General features: G+C 38.6%; 1 protein-coding gene across 1 annotated transcript in view; it reads left to right on the forward strand.

Annotated features, from left to right (window-relative positions):
• Positions 1-2699: 2699 nt before the first annotated feature.
• Positions 2700-27889, forward strand: part of METTL11B (methyltransferase like 11B) — a 57743-nt gene continuing 32553 nt past the window's right edge. The window contains exons 1-4 of the mRNA XM_027868358.1: positions 2700-2853; positions 14904-15079; positions 25358-25607; positions 26463-26722. Of these exons, the coding sequence (XP_027724159.1) occupies positions 2700-2853; positions 14904-15079; positions 25358-25607; positions 26463-26722 (840 nt within the window). The remainder of the gene's footprint in view (positions 2854-14903; positions 15080-25357; positions 25608-26462; positions 26723-27889) is intronic.

The raw sequence follows: 27889 nt of genomic DNA on the forward strand, positions 1-27889 counted from the left end.
GACCTGAGCTCAAATCCTCCCCTAATTCACTTACTAGCTGTATTACCCTAGGCAAGTCACTTAACCCCAGGTGCCTTAAAAGAAAAGAAAACAGAAATAGCGATTAGGAGTTTATCTTGAACCTAAAATTATATCACCTAGGCCAGAGGTGTCACATTCTGGGAGCCCACATTGGTCCATTACACTGCTGAGAGCAGTTCAAAACAGATTAAAGTTAATTGGAAAATAGTTAACAAAATAACTAAAAATATAATAAAACACATAGAAAACATTGCATTTTAAAACTAAGTCATTATGCAGCCCTCAAGGATCCTTATGTATGCATTAGTGGTCTACATTTCTATTTGAGTTTGATGCCACTACCTTAGACTAATATTTAATGGAGAAAGATAGAATCGTATCCCAGTACCCCTCTCTCTGAGGAGAGGAGGGCAGCTGGTCTCTGACTCCAACCTTTAGCTTCTCCTCTTGGCAAGAATTAAAGTCCCTCTTGGAGAATAATGGAGGAAGGTGATGCTAGAGATGTATCTATTCCTGTTTCCCTGCTAGCTAGGCATAATTTATCCAAGTATCTTTATAAGACTTTATAAGTTATAGACAAGCTGCTGCTGATCTGAAATACTCTAGAGACCTTCCACACTGATGAAACCATAGGTCTGGTCTTTTCTTCTTCCTCCTTGTTGCTGTCCCCCATCTCCCAATTATTTTTCGCTAACATCTAGAAGTGACGGCTTGAAAATCTGGTCATCTCAGCAGATTTATTAAGACTTCTAAATCTAAGGAGAAAATAATAATAGTAATATAATAGTTTGTATCTATGTAGCACTTTAAGGGTTACAAAGCCTCTTACCTACATTATCTCATTTGAGCCTCACAAAACCTCTCTGAGGTGGCTGCTATTATTATTATCTCTATTTCACAGATGAGAAAACTGAGGCTGAAAGGGCTTAAGGGCTCACCCCACTAATAAGTATCTGAAGAGGGATTTGAACTCAAGTCTCCTTGTCTCTTAAGGCCACCACCACTCTATACACTATGCCATAATGTCCCTGAGATATGAAAGAAGCAAGTATAGGTTATGCTGTTGTAAAAGCCTCAGCACATCTTCAGCTTTCTCTTTTTTTATTAATTTATTTTAAACTTAAATATACAATATGAAAAGAAAAATAAACATATTATAAAACTAAATATTAAAACAAATACAAAATAAGAAAAGAAAAAAAGCATTGCCATGTGCACAGCAGAACATACGAGGGTTCAAAATATACAGCAATAAATTTCCATTTCAAGAAAGCCTATATAATAAATACTATGCATTGTGTTCAGAGCTGTCCATCTTTTCTTTGCTACTTTGTCATCAGCTTTCTCTTGAAGACCATGAGCCCTCATTAGAGGTAAATTAGAGATCAGATAAAGCATTTATTGTAGTACAACTTTTATCCTGGTATTGTATAAGGAGTATAGGGGGACAGGGAGGTATTATTATATTTTTCTTATATGTTAAAAAAAGTTGATGCACAGAAAAGTAGCCTAAAGCATGACAAAAGTTAAACCAGGGAATTAAAAGGTCAAGGTGGGGAGTCTCTGCCTCCTTTCTCTTTCCCAGTGTGCCACCTATGAAACCATGACAACCTCATGAAGGAACTGAAAACAAAGACACTAGGTTAAATCTGGTAGCTTAAAAAAAAAGGACATTGTTGTGGTATTTTCTTTATTTTGGTTCTAAGGCTTATGCTAATTTCTTGTTCATTTTTCTACTGGAAACATCTGGGTATCTGAGAGCATGTACTGGAGAAAAAAGTCATACCCTAAAAAAAGGCAGAAAAAATCAGTTTAAATAACATTTGAAGGTACATAGAACTAATAGAAAGAGTTCTTTGACAGGGAGGAATGTTTAGAAATGAGATGAGTTATCAAGGAATTTTCTCTCCTGGAAATTCTTCAGCCTGTGAGAAATCTTTTGCTCTATCTGGGATGATTAGAGGCCAATCTTGCCTTGTAGAAGAAGAGTAGACCAGGTGTCCAATGGAAGGCCCTTTCATCACTGGGATTCAGTGTTTCCAGCCTGAATAGGCCAAATCATGGAGTTTGCAAAGACTTCTTTTTTCTTTTTAATATTAATCAATCAACAAGCATTTACTTTGTGCCAGGCACATATCCATGGCTCTTTGATATGGAAATGAAACAAGTCCAAGACTAGGAACAAATTAAAGCAAATCCTCAGGGTGTTGGGAGTGTGTATGTGTGTGTGTGTGTATGTGTGTTTGTATGTGTGTATGTGTATGTGTAGATATGTATGTGTGTATGTATGTGTGTATATGTATGTATATATGTGTGTATGTATGCGTGTGCATGTATATGTGTGTGTGTGCGTAGCAACAGATAAAGCAGCATCTCAGTTTGTGTTTTCATCTTTGCTCAGCACTTGCTGGTCTGGAAGAGGTGACAACCAAGAGACTGGGGATAATGCCAAAAGTCTGACCTCTCCGTGCCTCCCTTCCCTCACTCCTACCCGCCTTCCCCAACATCTCCACCCACCCCATGACACTCAGCTGTGATATAGAATGACAGAGGACTGAGAGATGATTTAAAATGACAGCCCCAAGCTCCTGCAGAAGGAGATCAGTCACTCTGCAAACTGTTCAGGCAGGAGTCTTCCTTTCCATGTAGAAAGAATCACTCTCCCTCTTCCCCCCATCATGGCCTATCTGGGAGCCCATTTTGCCTTTAGATCCCGTTGGCAAAAGACAGATGATGAGCTGTGTCAGCATAGCATGTCCTTCATCCTTCACAGGGCGATCCGCAATGACTTCTTTCAAAGTTATCTCTATCTCCTGGAAAACCTTTCTCTGGGTGAGTACATGAGACCTACGGGATCACAGCAGGGAGATGCCTGGGGTGGCTGGTTTGTTTTGGGCATGTGGGGGGAAGAGATAGGAAAGGAACATTTTACATTTTCTTTTACTGCTACAAACCACACAGGGGGCAACTTTCAGCAGACACACGGCTGAGGAGCCCTTTTATGGGAGAGGAGAGAGCAAAGACTGTCTAGGGAACTGTACCTTAAACTGTGAGTTAGAACTGCAGGTTTCTGGTCTGAGATTCACTGTAGTCAAGGCATTTCACTTCCCATCTGAGACCTGGAATTAGAAGCACTTCCTCTCCCTGAAGGAGATGCACTATAGTACAATGGAAAGGGTACTCAGTGGTGCTGAAGTCAGAGGTTTGTTGTTCAGTCATTTCAGGTGTGTCCTACTCTCTGTGACTCCCTCTGGAATTTTCTTGGCCTTAAAGATACTGGAGTGGTTTGCCATTTCCTTCTCCAGCTCATTTTATAGATGACCTCAGTTTAAATTCTACCTCTGAGGCTTACTATCTGTGGGACCTTAAACAAGACCCTTAACTTCCCTAAGCCTCAGTTTCCTTATCTGAAATGGATGGATGGACCGGATGCCCACTAAAGTAGCTCCTAGCTCTATATGGGTGATCCTATGGGCATGTTTACTCTTTTGCAAATACTTAGGGCTCTCAAAGTTGGAGAAGTTTGAACTGTAGCTTATTAAGGATCCAGGAGGGGTGTAGACACGCTAAACAATGATAGGAAAATGGTGCACTTGTTTGGCTTCAGCTTGGGTCTCTGATAAGTCCCTTATATTAAACTTTATTTGGTTTTGAAATATGCCCTAATGTGATATTCTCCCCAAATTCTTGCACTTTAAAATATCCTTCTTTGACTTTTATGAGTCACAATAGTAAACAGAGAAAATGAAAAAGGCAGTTTTTGATTCTTTTTATTTGGCTGGGGTGGAAGGGGTTGAAAGGGGAGTTGTTATGAGAAACTGAGATAATAGTCCTCTAGTTTCCTCTGCTTTTCAAGGAATGGAACAATAGAGTAATAAAAGGCTTATCAGGCCTGTCTATCCTTATTTCTATTGAATCAGTCACTTCAGAGCATCGTTTATAGCCAATCTATGGGAAATAAAGTCATGACTAAGGAATAAGTTATTTTATATAGTCTGAGTTTTTCCAGGAACAGCAAGGGAGTCATTCACGTATGGTTCCCAGACAATTTTTCTGATGCTGTCTGAAAGCCCATTTAGGTCTTAGGTGAAAGAGGGCATTTTTTAGAGTCTGGAAATAGTTGACAAGTTTAATTCAATTCAGCCCACATTTAAGTGCCTACTATGTGCCAGGTATCATCCTTTGTGATGGGAATATAAAAACAAAATAGTCCCTGCCCTCGAGGACCTTATAGTTTGCAGGAGAATACAACACAGATAAGTAAGCACAAAGTATATACAAAAGAATACAAAGTATTTTCAAAAAGGGAGAGAGCATTAAAAAATGAGGGGAAGGCAGAAAGGCTCCGTTTAGAAGGTAGCACCTGAGGAATGTTTTGAAGGAAACTGCTACTTGAGGGAAACCTGGATAAAGGACAATCTGAACCAAGATCTTTATACTTAAAACTCTTTCTGAAGGGAGTTTTTGTTCACAGAAAAATTAAAAGAAGAACTCACCCTTGTTGAGTTGTCTTGAAGTTGGATCAACTATGTTTTGAGTGAATGAACATAAAGACATTTATTAAGTGCTTACTGTATGCTAGCTGTTAGTCACTAAGGATACAGATACAAAAAGGAACACAGTCTCTGTCCTCATGGAATTTATATATTCTAACAGAGGAAGGCAATGCCTATAGGGGAGTGGTGGCCAGGGAAGTTTGTTTTGTTCTGCAAAGTCCCTGGGATTGTTAGATCAGCTTAGGTCTGGCTGGATATCAAGAACTCTCACCAATCAGGAGCATGGGGCCCAAGGGTGGGAGCCAGAGTCCCTAGTTGGAGGTTAAGGGCAGAGCCACTCATAACGGTTCGAAAATTTTCAAAATCTATTAGCTGATCTTCACAATGGCCCTGTGTGGGAAGTAAAGGAGGTCTTACATTGACTTTACATATAGGGAAATTGAGTCTCAGAGGAGAGTTGTGATTTACCTGTAGTCTCATAGATAGGTAACGGTAGAACCCAGGTCTAGAACCCAAATCTGGAACCTTAGGTAGTAAGTAGCATAGTGGGTAGAGTCCTGGACCTAGGGCCAGGTTTAAAACTGAATTCTGCCTCAGATGCTCGCTAGCTGTATGACCTTGGGCAAGTCACTTAGACACTAGGTCTCAGTTTCCTCATCTCTAAAATTGAGATAATAATAGCACTCAACTTACATGACTCTTCTTTGAAGAAACCTTTCTTTCTCTTTTTATTATTGATGAAATGGTTTCTAGCTTCTTTCAAGGTCCAGTATGGGTGCTGAAAGCTTTCCTTATCTCCCTAGTTTTCATCTTAAATGATCTTGTGTTTACTTATTGGTATAACTATTATCCACTGCCTGCCCCAACAAAATGTAAACTCCTTGAGGTCAGGGACTGTATTTCTTCTTTTCTTTGTATTCCCAGAGGACAGTGTAGACACACTAGAAGGAACAGAATTTAAGAATACCTTGAAGCTGTGTCAATTGATGTAGCATGTTCTTTTTAACTACAGGGTAAAGAAAATAGAGATAGAAAGAAAAATTATTTCAAAGTAAAATTTTAATAAATGTTTTCACATCTATTTATGCACCTTGCCCTTCTAGTATTAATAAAAATGCTTGTTAAATTGAATTGAAGACCTTGTTAAGGTCTGTTTAAATGAGTCTTCACCTTTTTGAGGGAAGAGTCCTGATCAGTTCTTTTTACTCTCCCCTAGAAATCTCATTGACTCCCATCCCTTTAATTACCACTATAATGATGATGATGATGGTGATAACCAGCATTTATATAATTCTTTAAGGTTCTCAAAGTACTTTGTAAATATCTCATACTATCTTCACACCAACCCTAGGAGGAAGGTATTATTATTATTATTATCCCCATTTTACTAATGAGGAAACTGAGGCAAAGGTTAAATGACTTGCCTAGGGTCACATAGCCACTAAGTGTCAGAGGCTGGATTTGAATTCAGGTTTTCCTGACTCAAGGCCCAGCACTCTATCTATGCAATTGCCTCAAGTAAGACCCAGAACCAATTCTGCAGTGCTAGCCTCTCTTCTTATGTCTAGATCTAAATCTCCAACTGATTATAGGATAACTTTTCTTGGATGACTCACTAGTCCCTCAAATTTAAAATACCCTAAACTGAGCTATTATCTTTCCTTCCAAAGCAAATCAATGCTATAGGGAAAACAACGACTTTCCTGCAATAATTAGGAAGTCAAGGAGATAGGAAGGGACTGAATAGTTAGATAGTAAGGGTGCTGAGCACCCCTGGTTAAGTGAAAAAGTCCCCTTCAATCCAATGCCTTGATCTGCGGAGGACTTGTTCAAGTCTTTAGCAGGAAAAAAATCTGAGTGTTTTGAGTCTTGGCCAAAATGATGAAAGTCTAGGAGGTGCAGACAAGTTCTAGAAGTGCCTAAATCCCAAAATAGTTTGGGCTGTTAGAAAGTTGTGTTATACTCAAGCCTGGGGGAAATCAACATTTAGCCTAAGTAGTAATTGAGAACATTTGAAGGTACCTAGTTGTTCTTTAGCATTTGTATTTCTTTAAAGATCACTCCATTTTTATATCATTAAAAGAAATGTTAGCATTAGTTAATATTTATTCTTGGTTGCTTTAATAAAGCAGTGTTTTTATTTTTAAAAGTGTGTAAAAGTGTTTTATATAATTTTAACTTATTCTTTCAACTATACCATGATACCGATAACCAAAATTTTTTACTTCCAAATTACCCAGAAAATAACCCTAGTTCTCTGTGTTGCTTTGGCTTGGGATACCAAGGGGCTTGAGACCTATGAGTATGGCTGCCTTAACACTAATTTTGGGCTTAAAAGCAGCTGGCATTCATTACCAAGTAGTGACATGCCATGACTTGCCCAAGGAGATATATACGGAACGGCCCCTGTGAAATCTGGGGGGGTCCATCTTGATTACATTTATTCAGAGATTTTATAACCTGCAGTTAGTGATACCAAGGCTTTATCAGGATGAAAAGCAAGTCTTCTTCACAAAAATAAGCCCTCCTGTCCAAGAGCCTATAGGGAGAGATCTTGGTGTTGAGGATTATTAAGGAAGGAGAGTAGGCTGTCTGTTCAGTCTCTTTGTAGGGAAACGGGTAGGAAGGAAATCAGTCTTCGCACCTAAAACATTTTACAGTGATGTTCTGTGATGAAGTATGTTGCTGAAATGATTTCCCTCGGCTGCAGAGATTAATGATTGAACAAACACCTGTTCAATTAAAATTCCCCATTTGTACTATGAGAAGTGCTACTCACCATTGCTAAGCTCTAAAAAAATGAGAGCAATGCCTGGTAGCTATCTTCCCAGATGGAACTGATGCCAATGTATGCTGTGCCACCTTTTTTGATTAGGAGGTAGTGGGGAGAAGATCCATTCAAAACACAGATTTTGTGCTGGGACATTCAAAAAGGAAGGCACTCTTTGGAGGTAACAAATATATTCATTTACTCATTTATTCCAGTTCTAATACTATGATACTATTAATCCATAGATTTCTTGAAATAAGGATCCTTGGTTGTCTTTATGGGGGAATCAAATATAGGCCCAGAAATCAGTGTTTAATTAAAAATAATAAGCAAACACAGAGTTAATTTAAGTTTTAAATTGCTCTCTCATAACTTTCATAACAACTCTATACTCTTTTTCCCTGGTGATCTCATCAGCCCCCTGGGTTCAATTATCATCTCTCTCTCTTCTCCAATTCATACTCCAAACAACTGCCAAACTGATATTCTGAAATCTCAATTCTGACGACATTTCTACCTTACTCAAAAATATTCAGACTCCCAATTGGCTTTAGGACAAACTACAAAATCCTCAGCCTGGCTTTCAATCTCTGCCTACCAAACCTCAATCCTGGATTTCTCCCATCATTTGCTTTATTTGCTCTATTCAGGTGCTGTTGAACAGAGTTATAGAAAAGTCATGACACCACGCTGATTAGGTCTACTACAATTTATGTTACTTGATTTGGACAGAGCAATCACAGCATCAACTCAACTATTCTACTTACTTCTAATGGATTCACTTATCCACTCTCCACAGCAGCTATTCCAGACTTCCAGGCTGCCATTGCAACCCCTCTCCTAAAGCCAATTGCTTTTTGGACAACTCGGAATTTATGTCCTATAGGCATCTCAAATTCAACATGTCCAAAATAAATCCATTAGCTTTTCCCTTTTTCCAAACTTGTCATTCTAAATTGGAACTCCCAGGTATAAATTATCTTCCTCCCTTGAAATTACTCTGTATGATTTCATGCATACTTTTATTCTTTGGTGAGGCATTCAGGGTTAAGTGACTTGCCCAGTGCCACATAGCCAGTAAGTGTCAAATGTCTGAGGCTGGACTTGAACTCAGGTCGCCCTGACTCCAGAGCTGGTGCTCTATCTACTGCACCACCCAGCTGCTCCTATACTTCTTATTTGTTTATTTGTGTACATGTTTTGTCCCCTTATTCCTATAAGGAATATTATATATATATAATATAATATTATATCTCATTATATTCTTGTAACACCTTGAAAGTAAGAACTACTTTATTTTGTCTTTGAATCTTTAGTGCCCTGCACAGTATTTTGCACATAGTAGGCACTTCATAAACGTTTATTGAATTGAATTAATGCAAATATAATTATTCCCATTTTATATATGAGGAAGCTTAGAGTCAGAGAGGTTATGGTCATACAGCAAGTGGTTTCTTGATTCCAAGTTCTGTACTTTTTTTTTTTTTTTTTACTATGCCATACTGCTCTTTCCGAGACCCACCATCTTTAAAGAAAGTCCACTGGGTCTAGTTCCACTGGCTGCTAAATTTGCCACACAGAGCTTCAAGGACTTCTAAAACGACATCATTATATATCCCAGAAGGCAAAGCTGTTTCACTTCTCCAGGTATCTCCAACCTCTCCCCTCATCATAGCTTTAAACATGCCCCACATTGGGAAGTCCTGTGAGTTGTTCCTGATGTGGGGCACATTTAAAGCTATGAGGAAGGGAGAGGCTGGAGGCTGCTGTGACAGCTCATTTATCTTATTTAGTTAAATGCATCTGTCAAGTAGGTGAAAAGAAGGAGTTGATCTGACAAACCAGAAAAGGTTCCCTCCTGAGCCAGGCTTCCACAGAGCTGTGTATTCCTTTGGTGGTGGAAATGTTGCTGGCACCATGGGAAGATGGGAACGTCCCTATTCACGCATTAATGTTTTAATAAGCTCTACCAAGCAGTTGACTTAAACAGGTGATGATGACTATGGCTAGTTTTACTGCTTTCGTTGGACTGAGGAGGGTCTTGACTTGTTTTCCTGCAGTCTTGGAATAATGTTCACCATCGGGCAATCACAGCTAACATTTATGTAGCTCTCTGCCACTACACAGAGCTTTGTAGATATAACCTCACAACAACACTGCTAAGTAGTCACTCAAGTTTTATTATCCCCACTTTACAGATAAATAGAGTCAAAGGGGTTAAGCTATTGCCCTGCATCAGACAGCTGGGGAGAAGCAGAACCACAACTCAGACAGTCTTTTCTTTCTTGGTATCCAAGTCTAGCGTTCTTCCTTCTTCTAATTCAAGTTCTTTTTATGCCTTCCATCCTTCCTACTGCAGTCATTTCCCAATAACTCCTCCCCTCCCGCACATTGAAACTTCCCTTCAAATAAATAAAAAACCAGCCTAACAAAACTGACCAATAAAATGACCGCACGTGGGGTATGGATTATTAGGATATTCAAATACTAATCTATATCACCTACCTTAGAAGAGGGTGGGATTAGTACTAATTAATGATGAAGCTCCTGAGATAATTTCTAGGCTGGGATATAGCAGAGTTATGGTGCCCACCTTCTTGCCAATACCCATAACTGCCCTAAAGAACTCCAGACTCAGGGGCAGGTAGGTGGCGCAGTGGAGAGAGCACCAGCCCTAGATTCAGGAGGACCTGAGTTCAAATCCAGCCTCAGACACATAACATTTACTAGCTGCGTGAGTCTGGGCAAGTCCCTTAACCCCATTACCTAACAAAAACAAAAACAAAAAGACTCCAAATTCATTATGCCATTACTCAGATATGAGTAGATCATTTCATTCAGCCCATAGATGCCTAGAGCCTGCATGGTCTGTGGAAGTGTAAGACGCAAATGTCTGACATAAAATGTCATAAATTAGACTACAATTGTGCAGTACAGCATGACATTCTACATCTTCAGTCCTCTTACTGATGTCCTAAGAACCCAGATAGAAAGGACACAGGGAAGGTTGATGGGTCAGAGATTAAGTTATTTAGAACTTGGGGCATCCCTCATTCCTAAATCTGTCTCCAGACTGGAATAAGGTTACCGTTTTATGAAACTAATTTTTTAGAGTAGATATCTGGTTACATCAAAGATTGCCAATTCTAAACCTAAAAAATTCGTAAGTGCTTTGAGAGGCTAAAAGGAAGGTGGGGCTTGGAGTGAGTTGGATGAAAAGGAGGACTCATCTGAAAGTTCCGTGAGCCAGTTCAGTCTAATGAATAGAACTTCATTCTAGGTGTTGTCAGGAGGCCTGGCCTGAATTACCACCCCCTGCTATATAAAGTGTAAGTGGCTGTTTTTGGCCTCACACCCCAACTCACAGGGATGTGGGAAGGATTAGTGAGATCAGATCCCCACTGAGCTTGGAGCTGTTTGGGGGAAAGGAGCCATGTACAGTAAATAATATTATTATTTAGATAACTTACAAAGGGTCTCTCCAGGGTTTGCCTTTCTGCCATGACTAGTTTCTGACATCTCAGCTTTATTTGATTAGATCTCAGGAATCTGTCACTGGCAATACTCTATAGTGAAGGTCAAACCAATACTGAACTCCACAGGGGAGGTAGTGTGTGTTTATTGTGGAAAGAGCATTGAATGGGATTAAGGAGACCACAGACCTAGTTCTGACTCAGTCACTAACTAGCCATGTGACCTTAGACAAATCATTTCCCCTCTCTGAGCCTCTTTCAAGAAATAAAGGCCCAATGATTAGATGAAATTTCTTGTAATATGAAGGTAGTATGGCATGGTGGATGGAGAACGGACTTTGGAATTAGGAAGAACTTGGTTCAAGTCCCACAAACTGGGGGTATAAAAATGGGCAAGTCACTTCTCAGCTGCCTTAGGTTACAAATTGCAAAGCAGTTGCCAATTTGTGTTGGTTGAATAAGTTTCGTTTCTGGGAAACTGGTACCCAAAGTGGTGTCATGGTGGGGGGTGATGGTATGGCATGACTCCAAGAGAATTGTAGCATGAACACAAAGGATGTGTGATCAATCAATAAAAGGATGGGGAAATGAGTTCCTAGCAACTTTAGGACCCTCTTCAATGATGTACTCACTTCTTCCATTAAGATCTGTGTCTTCTTGAAATATCTTTTTGGGCTATGACAATCATTAAAATGAAAATGCAATACTCCTCCACTCCATCACTTTCAATTGGGGTGGTAATAATCTAAGTATTACTACTAGATACAGGCAACATTCTTTTCCTTCCTCTTCCCTCAGCATCCCCCAACCCTACCAATCAGATTTTTTCATGGCTATCACAGGTGCCTTCAGCTTTTCCTACTCTCTCCCCCCCTTACATTTTCCATTCTTTAGTGGGAAGGAGTGAGTAGCATCAAATGTGCAGGTGTGGAAGAGATACAATCTGCACTGCAGATCTCATTATGTCACCTTCTCTTCTCCAATATTCCCCTCTCCAGAGGATATCTATTTCCTTCAAGGGTACCACTATTCCAGTATTCCAGATCATCAGCTTCTGTTTTATCTCTGATTCCTCACCAAAACAAATTGCTCTCTCAAAAGTTACTAATTATTTGTCAAATCTGATGGCCTTTTTTCTATCCTCATCATTCTTGACCTCTCTTTATCATTTGAAATTGCTGATCACTTATTCTTGATAGATGTTTTCTTCATTCTGAATTGGTGAAAACAACAAAAGGATGTCATGTAAAAACTGTTATGTCATGTTTACACACTTTAAAAACTTGGGAACTGTTTTCTAGCCTATTTTAAAAACCTTCCAAATGAAGAGTTTTAGTGGTTTTTAAACTCCTTTTTTTAAAAGCAGAAACCATAATGGCACCTTGTGATTATTTGCAAGAACAATTGATTTGAATCATTCAAAGGAAGCTAGGAATTTGTTAGTCAAATTTCCATTTAAAAACTCTGCATGACTGGTAGATGAGACTGAACAATGAGCATCATGATTCAATGTAGCCAATGACGCTCTTCTTTCACTTGGACTTGGACATAGAGGTCTTTGTGAATTATCCTTTTCAGACAACCATTAAACCCAAGTATTGAAATAAAGTTAATTTAGGTGCCTAAGTGGATAATCCTCTAGATATTGAGTCATGAAAACCTGAGTTCAAATCCTGCCTCAGATACTTACTAGCTGTGTGATTCAGAGCAGGTCATTTACCTTCGGTAGTCCTCATTTTCCTTATCTGTAAAATGGGGAAAATAAAAGCACCTACTTCCTAGGGTTTTTGTGAGAATAAAATGGGAAGATATTTGTAAAGCCCTTTGCAAACTTTAAAGTGCTATATAAATGCTACCTGTTATTGTTATTTCATTAATGCCAAGTATTGAAATCGAACTTAGAATCAGATCTTAAAATTATGGTATCATAATGTGTTAAATCAAGATTTTCCAAAATAATGAAGGATATTAAGCCACATTGCTCTTACTAAATTATTAGCAATGATATTTAAGTGAAAGCAAAAATGAATTTTGTATTAATAAATAAAATATTAAGTATTTCATATTTATCTTATTCATTTTCAATTACTTATATGTACTTTTATAATATTATTACCTAGTAGCCCATAATAGGTTAATATTATACTATTATTAGGTAATAATACCTATTACTACTTAATATTTGGGATTATTAATGCCTAATGATAGTATGATTACCTGTTACTTAACCTTACCTATTATTACTCTTTATAATTATTAATACATGCACATCGATATATCTTAAAAATACAACTAAACATTTGGAGATGTATACTCAATTTTTTTTTTTTACTGATAGGAGTATCTGATCAAAAAAGTTTGTAGGCCACTTCTTGACTGATGAAATCATAGGTCTGAATAAAGAAAAGAAAAAGAAAAAAGGCATTCGGTTACACGATCCTTGCAGTCACTTGCAGTCTTAAGGTCCTATTCTTTAACCCAGAGTCATTTAGGTAGTCAATAAGAATGAAGCAACTCAAACTTAGAATAAATAGGATAATAAGTGGTAACCACTTACTATCCTAGAATCACTGGTGTTGACCAGAACATTGCCTATAGTCATAGGAGCTCTAAGCAGAAGGAACATAAACTCTGCTTCAGCCAAAGGTTAATATGAAGATGTCACCTGACATCACTGTTATCTTACTGAAATGGAAGAAAAACAAGCATGAAAAATCAGACTTGAGACAATGGGATCCAATATCTGACCTTGGGGAGAACTTAAGCCAAAGTTTCAACCCCATTAGTCATGAGAGCCCACATGAAAGAACTCTGTAAGGTTTAGGAAGAGCTGCTGTTTCTACATTTGCCATTTATCCTGTTGTGAGTATTTTTGTTATTTCTGCTTGTTTGTTTTTACACAGAGTTTTATCTTCACAGATAAGCATAAGGGAATTGGAAATGTGCCCTATTCTCTTTAACTCATTTAGTTACGCCTAAGGAAAGTCTGGTTGTTAGGACCACTAGGCCTTAGGCTCTAAGCACTCTCATTTACCAAGCCGATTCCGGAAGGAAAGTAAAAAAGAAAGCCTCTTTAGTGGTAACCCAAGTCTATGAAGTGATGTCCAATGTCATAAATAAACTGCCTCGTTAGTTAACTTTTTGAACCCCTATAGCACTGAGAACAAAACCTAGTACACAGAAAGTGTTTAATAAATGTTTTTTGACTGTATTCAAATAGTTTGCCTTAGTCCCCCAGTTTGACCATAGGCTTTCAAAAGGCAGGCACTATTTTTAGTCTTCTAAAAGTTCCCAAAATGCTTTGTTACCTATCAGTTACTCAACTATTATCTATTAATTGGCTGATTAAGATATAAATTGTGCACAATAACATACAAGGTCAGCATGGTGTATCAGAGAGTAGATTTTGAGTCAGAAGACTTGGGTTGAACCTTAGCTCTGTCACTTAAGACTGGTGTGACTTTAGACAAACCCTATCAATTGTTTTCTCATCTGGAAAATGAGAGGATTGGACTAATAATATTTATATCCTTTTTATCTCTAAATTCTATGAGTTTATGCTTTGCTATCCTTTGGGCTTTATAGACTTTCAAAATGTGAACAACAATGCCTGATATTCCAAGTAGATGATCTGATTTCTAGATTTCTTTGACTTAGAAAGAGCATTATTGTGAAAAACAATGCTGAGCCTATGTGAATAGTTGGTTTGATATATTGGGCTGGTCCTATACCCTTCTATATTTAAATTGCCAAATTATTATGTTGAGTCCCTGTCTTCATCAGCCAAATAAGGCAGTCTATTTAGAAGGCACCTTTATGTCTTTTACTTAAAAAATACAATATAAATATAGTAGGAAATTGCAGCAGTTCCAATTTCAGCCTCTGAAAATGAAATTAAGATTAACCAAAAAGTAAGAGGTTAAAAAAATCACACTTCCCTTGTGATTGCAGAGTTGGCACGGTACCTGTTTCCTTTTCCTTCTTCTCTGGGACATTCAATCATTTCCTACTGATTGATTGTCCTTTGTCACAGTTACTGCATAGCCACATCCTGGGGCTTCTTAGGGAATTACAGACATCAATAGCGAACTGACTCAAGATGTAACCCATATCCCGTGATCATTTGTGATGTTTCATTTGCAGTGAAACTCTATGCTTTAACAAGCCAAGTCATCAATGGTGAGATGCAGTTCTATGCCAGAGCAAAGCTTTTCTACAGTGAAGTTCCGGCGACAGAAGAAGGGATGATGGGAGATTACATTGAACTGTCTAACACAGATATCCACGCCTCCCGGGAATTTCTTAGGAAGTTTGTTGGGGTGAGTTATCCAAGCAAAGCTTTGATGAGGAGGAAAAGTGTACAGAAGGACTAGCTGGGATTCTGTTTACAATCTTAGTGTATAATATAGAGGAAGCTCCTTGGATTCATCAACTGGACTGTTGCAGGCTGAACTATTTTAGGATGGATTTCTCCATCCTCCATTGGACCACAATGAGGTTGGGCTTCATTGAGCCACTGGTTGATGTAGTGTGGCATTATATTCAGAGCACTGACTAATTTCATGTGCTTCAGAAAAAGGCAGCGAGGTGATACAGTGAATAGGGTGTTTGACCTGGAATCAGGAAAACCTGAGTTCAAACGCAGCCTCAGATACTTACTAGCTGTATGACCCTGGGCAAGTCACTTAACTTCTGTTTGCCTCAGTTTCCTCACCTGTAAAATGGGGATAATAATAACACCACCTACTTCCTAGAGTTGTTGTGAGGATCAAATGAGATAATAGTTGTAAAGCAATTAGCATAGTACCTGGCTATCTAATTCTTAATTGCTGTTGTTTTTATTGTCTTCCAGCAATGGTACTGATGCCACAAGGCAGGAGTGGAGAACCTGGGGCCTGGAGGCCACGGGTGGCTCTCTAGGTCCTCAAGTGTGGCCCTTTGACTGAATACAAATTTAACAGGGCACAAGATTTGTTCTGTGAAATTTGGATTCAGTCAAAGGGCTCACTTGAGGACCTAGAGGGCCACATGTGGCCTTGAGGGCACAGGTTCCCCACCCCTGCCACAACGCAACATCAAAGATTCAAAGACACATTCCCTTCTGAATCCCACAGATAGGCAACTGACATCCTAATGAATGAAGATTTGTATAATTTCAAATCATAGATGTGATTTCTAATTCTCTTCAGCAAAAACTATGTATACATGTTGCTGTTGCAGATAGAAAAAGTAAATAATTGACTTTTTTTTTAAATCCCCAGCACATTAGTTCTTCAGAGATCTATGACTTCACTGGAATGGGCACTCTGTCCTCTGATATAGTTTGTAACCTTTTATAACTTAGTAGATGAGAATTTGCATAGCCCCCAAAAAATTATCACCCTGACCGTAATGCTGGGGTAAGCCTCTCTGCACGTAGCTCTTCTGGTCCTTAGATAAGAGAAATACAGTCCACCACTAGGCGTGGACACAACCAAGTTACTCTCTTAAAAAAAAGGCCATTAGAAGTATGAGTACAATAAAAATCTGCTTAGTGAGTGAATGTACAGATTCTGCCCTTGAAATTTACTAGCTTTTGCAAATGACTTAGCTGCCCTGGGCCTTAGTTCCTTTAACCATAAAATGAATGATTTAGACTTAATATGAACTCCCATTTAGATATAGATCTATGATCCTAACTCCTTCATTAACAATGATGTCACAAGCAAGACTGATATCCTATCTCAATCAATTGATTAACAAACATTTATTAAAGCATCTGCCATCTACCAGACAAGGTGCTAGGTGCTGAAGTGAAAAAGACAAAAGTAAAGCATTATTTGTCCTCAAGGAGCTTATTCCATGAACAGACAACATGCACTTAATTAATACATACAAAGTAGATTCTAGGTAATTTGTTTTTGGTGGGGGGAGGATAGAGGGAATGTATTATCAGCCAGTAGGAATCAAATAAGGTATCATGTGGTCTTCATATTACAGTAGGCTCTTATTTTTTGCACTTAATTCTAAGGACATAGCATTTTGGACTATCCTAATCCTTGTAATAAACCTTTTATGAGGACATTCTATAGTGTGTGCATAGGAAATTCACGGCTCATTCATGATAATACTCCAAAAATTCATTTGTCAATTGATTGTCAGGTACTTGTAGTGAATTTTCTCACGGAAATAATTATAGACTTTTGGGGTTAGCTTAAGAACTTATAAACCTATTTAATCTATAATATAATAGTGTGTTATATATAATAATAGTTGAAGCCCCCAAATCCTAAGCCCTTCTGAATCTTGAATTCCTTTCCCCCTCCCCCAAATACAGCTGAACCCTGAGACCAGAGGTGGGGGTTGTGGAAGATGGTAGCTGGAATGTAGCTTCTCCATTTGGTCAGCTCCCCAATCAGCAGCAGAATCAAGGGTTGTGGTGATAGCTATTATTTACAGTTATGTTTGTCAGGGGGCAGCGATGGGTGTTTGTAAGTCAAATATTCATAATTTTATAATTTTTTTGTGAAATAGTAAAAATCCATGCCCTCCTTTTAGTGGAGTATGAACCACATCTCTCTTTCAACTTCTCCTAGTCAAAGTTAGGGTGTTTGACAGTCAATTAACATTTGTAGGTCCCGGGCCAAACCCTACTTGGTTATTGTTTTGGTCTGGATTGGCTCAGAGTGAATGTAAATAGCAATTGTTTCTATTTTGGCCAGAAACCCTTCGGATCTTTCCCTCCCAGATTGAGGTTTTTTTAAAATTTATTTCAATTTTTCTTATTTATTTATTGAGTAGGTAAAGAAGCCATTCTCTGCCTCATTTCTTATTAAGTCCTAATCATTGAATGGGCATTGCCTCAGTCAAACTAAGACCTGTTAAAGACTTTAGCTTGAAAAGCTAAAGCTCCCATTGCATCCTGGGCCATCTCCAGTTGTCCTGATCTATATCTGGCCACTGGATCCAGAGGTGAAAGTGAGGTTGGTGACTTTGCACAGCCCTCCATCACTTAAATCCAATTTACTTGCACGTCATGGCATCACCTCCCTGATGTCATGGTCCTCTTTGACAACAAAAGGCAAACAATATTTATAAAATGACTACTATGTACCAGTACTGTGTCACTGTGATAAGGATATTAAAAAAAGGCAAAAGACAGTTCTTACTCTCAAGGTTCTTCCTGTCTAATGGGGAAACAACACACAAACAATTGTGTATAAATAAGACATACAAGGTATCATCCCAAAAGTCTTACTGAAGTATTAAGCTATTAAAGCTTAAAGCTTTAATAGTTTAAAATTTCACTAAGATTTTTGGAACACCAAATTAGAGATAATCAACAGGGAGAAGGTACTAACATCAAGATGTGCCTTGCACAAGGGTGATAGAAAATAGTCAACTATACTTAGAGCATATTTGGAGTATTGTGTTCTGTTCTGTGAGTCACATTTTAGTAGGGATATTGACGTGCTGGAGAAAGAAACTGGGATGGTGAAGGACCTCAAGAAAATGTCACGTAAGGAAATAAAGAGATCCCAAAATGGAATGAGCGGCCTCTGAAAGTAGTGGGTTCAGGTATTCTGAATATGCCCCTCTAATGTCCCTTCCAATTCTGAGCTTCTGGTCCCATAACACTTTATGAATTTAACTTCATCTTGGCATTCTGTCCCTTTGAATAGGACGACAGTCTGACTACCAGAATCTGTGGATAGACTCTGTTGACTTTTCTTCTTCCCCTTTTCCTCACTTTGCAGGGGCTCAAGGTCACATAATGATGGTAGCTCCCAATTTCCTTGTGGTAAGAAATCTTTCTCCCTTTCCTCTAATGCAGAAGGAAGAAGGATTTGGAATAGAAAAAGTTGGACAAGGAAAGGGAAATTCCATGAGGAAATAGAATAGAAAGATTTTTATATTTGTATTGCAACAGAAACAGATAGACTGGGTGCCGATGTCAAAATAATACTTCAAATTCCACTTGACACATACTATCCCTGAGACCTTGGACAAGTCCCTTAACATACCTGAGTCTCAGTTTCCTCTTCTACAAAGAGAGGTGGACTCAGTAGCATCTGAGGTCCCTTCTAGATCAACATCTGCGACCTCTGTCTTTGGTGAATGACTTGGGACTCATAAAGGCTCTCTTTCTGATACTCATTGTGTAGTGTCCTATAATTGGATACAAACAGTGTATTTTTAGAGTTAATATTGCTACTATTACACCAGGGTGACCTTCATGATCTGCTAAATTAGTAGCCAGAGCAAGATCCAAAAAGTGAGGGGATACTTATCTCTGACAAGATTTATTTTTGAGTCAGCTGGGAAAAGGCAGACTGTTTGAATACTTTTATTGCTTTCATTTCATCAGCACTTACAAGAGACCAAGAGAGTGTTTACATTTGATGCAAACGTGTTTCTTGAGCAGATAAATAAACAGGACTAGGATGCTGCTAATAGCCCTGTTGATATCTTGCCATCCTTCCAACTTCTTGAAATAGTGAATTTGCTCTTTCTTAAAAACAGCTAGTATTTCATAGTTTCTCTGCGTTTCCCAGAAATATGATTTTACTCAAAGCTTCAGGTTGTCCTTCCTTTAATTTACCTTTTTAAAATTAAATGTTATTCCTCCTCTTTATTTTCAAGCGTTTATTTTTTTCTCCCTCTCTACCCAATAAACCTCATTTCCCCAAATTCTCATCCTGGAAAAAAAAAGGAAAAAACAAATTCTTCTAACAAATAGGTATAGAAAAGTAAAATAAATCACCATATTGGCCATATCCCAACGATACTGCTCTCCTGCGAGTCTTAGAGAGTTTCCTTAGGTCCTTAGAGGTAAAGTGACTTGCTCAGGGTCACACAGTCAGCATTCATCATAGGCATGACTTAAGATCAGTTTTTCCTGAATCCAAAGCTGGCCCTTGATGGAGGGCTGAGGGAGATAACGTTCTAGGGGAAGCAGTTAAAGTATGGTCTGAGCACTCCTGGGGATCAACAAGACTGACCCTTTAGGGAGTCTGCAAGGTCAAAACTATTGATAATAATACTAATATTGTATTTGCCTATTAAAATATTTTTTCTCTTTTGCAACTAGATATCAGTATGAGACCAGATTTTCTTCGACCACAATAACATATCTCAATTGATCAAATGTAGAAGCAGATATGAGAATCCAGCTATCTTCTATTAAGCCACACATTAAAAAGATTTGCAAAAATATATAAAACAATTCCAATCCTCTCATTAAATTTTTTTTGGGAAAATATAGTTACTTTTAATAAAATATATTATTTATGTTAATACGTATGTTAACATGTAATATATTATATATGCCAACATATTTGTGAATCAATTAAAATATATTTTAAATTTTCATTAGTTTTAATTTCTAATATAGTAATAGATATGCCCACATAAACAAAAGTTTTTCGGGGTCCTCAATAATTTTTAAGATTATAAGAGGTTCTGAGACCAAAAAGTTTGAGAAATAGTACCCTAGGAGATTGTATTATAATACCCTTTCTAGAATGTAGATAATTGGACTCTGTCCAGTTGAACATATGTATGTATGTCTATGTATATACATACGCACATGTGTAATGTATATATGTATCCTTATCCAAGTTGATTTCATGAAATTATTTAAATGAGGAGAATTGAACCCATTAATATTTATGCCTTTTACATTCCCCACAGGCTAGGCACAGTCAAGCAAACCTTTGTTTAGCCTGTTCCACCGTTCTATGGTTTTTGTGAAACAATTTCATCTGCATGTCAAACACGGCAGGAAGGGAGCTCCGTTAGAAGCGTTCTTTGCAATTTGAGAGTGGACGTATGTCTAGTCATGATGAAGTAGTGTAGCCACAGTGAGAGTGCTTATGCTGTCTGTGCGGAGCATTGGGACTTCCTCCGTGAGTTCAGTCTTCCCATCTCCTTTTCAGAGAACTTTGAATGAGAGGTGGAAGAAAGGGAAGAAACTATTCAACTCCCAAGAGAAGGAAATAGCTGTGAAGATGAGGAAAGTGCAATGGGGCAAAGAGATGTGAGGATTATACAAGACACTAGAAGAGTGATTGGGTTTGAGTAGCTCTTTTGACATACATACATAAATATATGCATACATATGCACACATATCTCAATAATTCAATCCAATTAGTAAAACATCTTAATCATACATTTTGTTTTAATAAATTTAGCTTTTTTGTTTATTTACCATTTATGTACCCCAGTTTCCTCCTTTATAAATTGGAAAGACTGGTTCAATCTCCTCATTTTACACGGTTCATTCCATTCATGGGCTGCCTTAAGATGACAGTCTCTAGGACAGAGGGGCCAATGGAAGAACCATTGTCCTTTGCCTTGGCCAGATCCGTAGTGTTCACTTCTGGGCACCATATCTTAGCAACGTTATTGATAAAAATAATGTCCAATTAATTGATAAAATAAAGGCCAACCAGAACGGTGAAGGATTTTAATATCATATCATGTGAGGATCAGTTGAAGAGACAAGGGGCCTTTTGTTTGGGGGTGGGGAGACTTGGCATTGAGGGTAGGGTTTTGATCAACTAGCCATGACTCAAAAGACACTGACTGAAGACCTCTTTGGCTCCTGCCACACACACACCTGAAAGCACCTGATAGTCCTAGGGGAGAGGATAGCCTCCTCTTCTCAAAAACACAAACTGATTTTCACCCAAGGTTTCTCATGCAAGCTTTTTCATGGTTTCATTTCTGCCATCTTTAATTCAATTTAATTCTCCTGTTTATAATCTTTACCAAATTGTTGTTTTTTCTTTTCCACCCAATCCCCCAACTAAAATCTTCATCTCCTGTTCCAAACATCCTGGAAAAAATAATGAAGAAAGAACTACCCATGGCTACACCAGCCCCCACCTTTTTCCATATCTCATTGGACCTCAGTGCTGCTGAGGCCTCTGCACCTAGTTTGCAGTCCTTTGTGGCAGTGACTTGCATGTCGGACTCCTAGCTTGTGTAGCTACTTTTCTAAAGGGACTCTAAAATAGTCTTTGATTTCTTTTGAATTTAAGGAAAGCTTTTCAGAGCCCTCTCTTACCACAAAGAAGAGATGTTATTATAGCCAAGGACTTCAGCTGAAGTCAGAAACAGGAAGCAGAGAGACACTCCACAGGCAAATGCCCAGTAGAGCTATGCCTGGTAATGTCTGGGAAAGACTATATATCCATCCGAGAGGTTTCCAGGGGAGCCAGGTTTGGCAAAGACCACATCTCCATTTGAGTAGCAGCATTCAACCAGTGTCTGTGTCCTGCGGAAGTGATGTGTCCAGCAAAGCTCCAATACAGCTGTGTTTGGGAGAGGCTTCGTGTCAAGCAAAGATTAGGCCAGGATATAAAAGAGGCTGAATTTTCGAGGCATGAGTTCGTCCCTCCACATGCACCTTGGCCACACCTGATCCATGTGTGTGTGGTTATTTTTCCCATGGATGGTGTGTGGGGAGGTTATACTCCAGGTTTATGGGGGATAAGTTTTATTTCTGCTATTTTACTATACCTTTATATTAAATTCTTTTGCTTTGAACTAATTGTGTTCTCTGGCTGACTATTAAAAGTCAATAAGTTTGTGGAATCTTGTGACTATGGTTTTAACGCATGTAGACACGTAGAGGACCTTGGACCTAAGGTAGCAGGTTCTAGGGGAGCCCTGTAAATTGAGGGGTCTCTCTCCATGTGCTACATTGGTCATCCTCATCTGAAAGGGCAGTATTATACAGTTGAGAAAAAGGACCTTTGTGTGAAAGGGGTAACTGGCTTTTCTGCTCTTTCCCTTCTCTCTTCATTCATGTATCTTTTTCCTCTGGTCTGGATGTCCAGAAATTGCGAGTGGGTTTTCTGCTCAAGTTTCTGATTGGCAGCTCTAAGTATCTAGTTACCTTAATTTCAAGCACAAAGTTTACACAGAGGCCATCCCAACTTTGACAAAATAATTTGGTACAGATGAAACTTTTAAAATAAAAAAAATTCTTTTTTATTTTTCTTTTTCAATATGAAACAGTTTGCTTTGGCTAATTCTTCCCCCCCCCCCCAGGTAATGGAATGTACAGACTTGCTTTTTGCCCAGTTTTGGGGTGGTGGATAAGTCATGCAATTTTAAAAATATAAAATAAAATCTTGGTATTACAAGAGTTGAAAAGTGACTAATTTTTTCCCAACTGAACACAATATGTTTCTGATCTCCCCAGTTGTGAGTGTTCCCTCCACCTTGAAATTACTTTTTATTTCTTTTATGTATCTAGTTATTTACAAATTGTCTTGGCCATTAGAATGGGAGCTCCTTGAGGGCAGGAACTATATTTTGCCTTTCTTTGTATCCCAGGAGCTCAGAACAGGGTCTTGTATATAGGAGATTCTTAATAAAAATAAGCAGACTAACTTTGTGTTTACTTTTATATGCAAATGTGTTCCTCTAGGAGAGCGAACCCTTTTCCAATGCCTTGTATGTAGGTTCAGTAAGCATTTAATAAACACCTGTTGAATTAAATTGAATTGGAGTAATATCACATCTAGTCTTTGAGGTGAAAGACTGAGGCTGAAGATTGGTAGAGTACCATTCCATCCACATAAGACCTAAAATAAACCACAGGCCATCTAAGGAATGATTTAGTACTCCCAAAACATATTTCAGAAAAGATTCCACTTTTAAAACAATGTCAAGAGTAAACAAGTCGTCTTCTGCTTGATCTTCTTATTACAGTCAAAATACAGAGCCTATCCATTTGTTTTTGGACCGGGAGGTCCCATACTGTTGTAACTCGTGCGGTGGAACAACAGATCCATCTCTTGAGACATCATGGCAAGTTCAGGGAAGGAAACTCCATGTAGGCACAACTGTAGTTCAGGCTCTACTCAGCTCCTTCTGGTGCTATTGCAATAGCTTTCTCACTAGTTTCTCTGCCTCAAGGCTCTCTGCACTCTAATCCAATCTCCATTCTACTGCCAAGGTAATTTTTATAAAGTGTAGGTCTGACCATTTTACTTCCTTATGTAATGAGCTCCAATGACTTTCTATTACCTCCTCTAGGATCGAATACAAAATCCTGTTTGGCATTTAAAGCTCTTCATAACATAGCTCCTTCCTACTTTCCAGTCTTCTCTTCTTTACCCCATTCCATGCACTTTGTAATCCATCTATGATGGCTTACTTGTAGCTGCTCCAATATGGCACTCCAACTCCTGCCTCCATTCAATATGCCCAGGTTGAATCCAGGTTCACCTCCTCCAGTCCTATTCACTTGCTTCTTAACTGAACTAGAGAAAGCCACTCAAGCTGTGCTAAAAATTAACATTATCTAATCTCAACTGGGTCCTCACTTTATCAAGGCAATTCTTCTTCTTGTTGTAGTTGTTTCAGTCATGTCTAACTCTTTGTGACCCCATTTGGGATTTTCTTGGCAAAGATCCTGGAGTGGAGTGCCAGTTCCTTCTCTAGTTCATTTGGTAGGTGAGGAAGCTGAGGCAAGCAGGTTTAAAGGACTTACCCAAGGGCACACAGCTAGTAAGTATCTGAGGCTAGATTTGAACTCAGGAAGATGAGTCTTCCTGACTCTAGGGTTAGGCCCAGCACTCTATTTACTGTGCCACCTAGCTGCCCAGGCAATCTTCCTACTCTTCCCTAATAGATTTTCCTATTCCATTCACCATAACAGCTAGTCCAAACTTCTCTTATTATTTCTCTCAGTTCCCCTCCCAGATCTACCCCCTTAGATATAGATTTTGCTTCATATTCTACTGAGAAAATCAAAGATATTTTCTGTGAGTTTCTTCTCCCCTTCTTTTCTTGCAACCACTTGACATCATCTCCCATGTTTTATTCCAGTCTCTGATGAAGAGATGGCCCTTCTCCTGATCAAGGCCAAAACCTCTACATGTACCCTTGATCCCATCCTCTCTAGATTTTTCTCCCTAGCAGATTAACCCCACTAATGCCCCCATGTTTTCAGCCTTTCTCTATATTCTGATTCCTTCCCTAATGCCTACAAATACTACGCTGGTCTACACCAACTTAACAGTCTTTTACTATTATCTATCATCTTATAACTCTCCTCTCTTTCCAGTCAATCTCCTGGGGAAAAGCTATCTACCCTATTTGCCTCCACTTCCTCAATTCTCTCTCCACTTCAATCCATCCTTCGTTTATCTACCAAGGTAGTGTTTATCTCTTTGCCAGGGAGGCTGATGCTTATGTATCAATTAAGCTCATGAGTTCTGAATTGCAGAGGGTTAAGGTTGATTGGGTGTCCACACTAAATTCAGTACCAATATGGTGAGCCCCCAAGGAATAGGGGTGACCAGGCTGCCTAAAGAGGGGCATGTTGGCCCAGGTCAGAAAGGGAACAGATCTTCTTACTGATCTGTGATGAGATCAGGCTCACAAGTGGCTGCTCTACATCCAGTCTGGGTGACATGGGGAGATTCAGCTAAAATTTTTTTTGTAAAAGAATAGGTTGGATTAGATGTCTTAGTTGTTTTCCAACTCTAAGAGTCTGCACTTTTACCCTTTGAGAAAATTAGATAATAGCTAGGAAGTTTAAAACTCACTGCTTCAGATACAGTTCAACTTGACATGTTCTTTTTGCTGTCTACAGGGTCCTGGGAAAGCAGGTACTGACTGTGCCTTGGACTGTGGTTCTGGGATAGGAAGGGTCAGCAAACATGTCTTGTTGCCAGTTTTCAACAGTGTGGAACTGGTGGACATGATGGAAGCCTTCTTGGCTGAAGCCCAGAATTACCTACAAGCCAAAGGTGATAAAGTGGAAACATATTACTGCTACAGCCTCCAGGAATTTACGCCTACTCTCAGAAAATACGATGTCATTTGGATACAGTGGGTTTCTGGTTAGTCTTGTGTTGCTCTAACATTTCCATTTTTCTTGTTCTAGCTAGAAAGAAAACAAGAAGCTCAGATTCAGAACAAAAATTGTAGGAAGCACCATACTGAAAAAGGCTGCACATCCCTGTACGTTCAGCTTATAGAAGATTGGAATGAGGCTTGTGATTATACTCTCAGAGAGATAATGAAAAATTATGAAGATGAAGAAAGCAATGATAATGAACTTTATGAAAATGTTTTTGTTTGAATTTAGAGAAATGTAAAAAAAAGTGAAATACCTATATGTTAAGTGAAATAATTTTTATAATTTTTTTTCTAGCTGTATTTTTGTGTATTTTTTCCATTTCGTAGTGAATTCACTTCAAAGGATGTGGTCTATATTCTGGAATGAGATATATTTAATATGTATTAGGGGTGGCAGGAAAATAGAGGAGTCACCAGAATTAATGTCTTGTTAACTGATGGGATATGTTTTTATCAGGGGTTGTAGGATGGATCCCTTTTTTCTTCACTGTCCTCATTAAAAACATGAGAAAATCCTATAAGATTGATTTACACACACACACACACACACACATTCTTCCCTGAGGAGGGTTCAATTAAGAGAGTAAGTCAACTATTAATATCTTTTAGATTTAATAAAATACAATAGATGATCCATAATTCATTTGTCTGACACAACTTTCCTGAGCACTTTGAATCCTTATTCCATTTTATCCTGACAAAATCCCTATGAGGCTGATAGAGTAGACCCATCCCTATCTTCTAGAGTTTAATGATTGATCTAAGAATAGCAGAACTGGAACCAGAACTTAACGATCCACTGATTCAGTGTTATACCTCTATACTCCTGATTACAGGGAACCTAACTGATAAAGATCTCCTAGAGTTCCTTTCCCGCTGCTGTGAAGGCCTGAGAGAGAATGGCATCATCATCTTAAAGGACAATGTGGCCCGCCAGGGTTGTATCTTTGACTCATCCGACAGCAGTGTCATCCGGGACATGGACATCCTCCGGAGCCTCATTCACAAGAGTGGGCTGGTGGTTCTACGGGAAGAGAAGCAAGAAGGCTTTCCAGAGCAATGTGTTCCAGTGTGGATGTTTGCTCTGCGTGGAAGGGTAATTCATAGAATCATAGATTGAGAATTGAAAAGGACCTTAGAGGTCATCTGGTCCAACCACCCTTCCCGTCCTCCTCCCACATTTTACACTGGAAAAAACCAAGGCCCAGAGAAATTAAGTGATTTGCTCACAGTTATAAAGGTAATAAGTAGCAGAATGTAAATTCAAATTTGATTCCCATGATTCTAAGTTTGGTGCTTATCCCTCTGCACCACACTGCTATCTAATTAGCAAAGTGAGAGACTGCTGGCCTATATAGTATTTGGGAGTGCGAGGTGTAGAAAGTGAGTTCTTCAAAGTCTGTTAGAATTCAGTTCACCTCAGCATACTATTTTTCACTTTCTGAATTTTTTTCATGTTTTTTTTTCTTTGGATCTGTGTCTTTTTTTTTTTTTACAATTTGACTAATATGGTAATACGTTTGCATAATTGAACATGTATAACTTATATCCAATTGCCTACTGTCTCAGGAGGGAGGGAGGTGAGGAAGGGAGAGAGAAAATTTGGAACTCAAAAAAATTTTTAAGTGAATATTAAAATCATCTTTACATGTAACTGGGGAAAAACAAAATATTATTTTAAAAAAAGTATTCAATTCAATTCAGTAGATACTTACTAAAGATCTATTGTACATACAAGGTACTAGATGAGAAGAATATTTATACTTGAGCTCTTCCCTCAAGCAGTTTCCAATCTAATGAGATTCTATTTTTAATTCTAATGAGGCATATGGAGAAAGAGACTAGTATTTGCATGAACGATGGATGATGATGCATGTCCACGTGACTTATTATTTCATACTCTTCCATCTGGGTTTATGGCTTCAGAAGCTCAAAATTGGAAGGAACCTCAGAGGCCAAACACATCTAAATAAGAATCCCTTCTCTACCATCCCCGATAACTATATCTTTGCTTGAAAACCTTTTGGGAGGTGGAATCAGCTTCCTCTCAAGAAAGCCCACTCCACATTTTAAAAATCATTAAGTAAATGTTTGTTCATGCTGCCCATTCCACTTTTGGATAGATCAAGTTGTTAATAAGGTCTTTTCCTAAATGGAGCTTAGTCTGTTTCTCTGCAAACTTTTGTTCCTAGTCTTGTCCTTTCCAACCAAAGTCAAATCTCTCTTCCATACAACAGTCCTTCTCACACTTGAAGACAGCTAA

This window comes from Vombatus ursinus, unplaced genomic scaffold (genome assembly GCF_900497805.2).
Source record: "Vombatus ursinus unplaced genomic scaffold, bare-nosed wombat genome assembly UNPS02014789.1, whole genome shotgun sequence".
NCBI lineage: Eukaryota > Metazoa > Chordata > Mammalia > Diprotodontia > Vombatidae > Vombatus > Vombatus ursinus.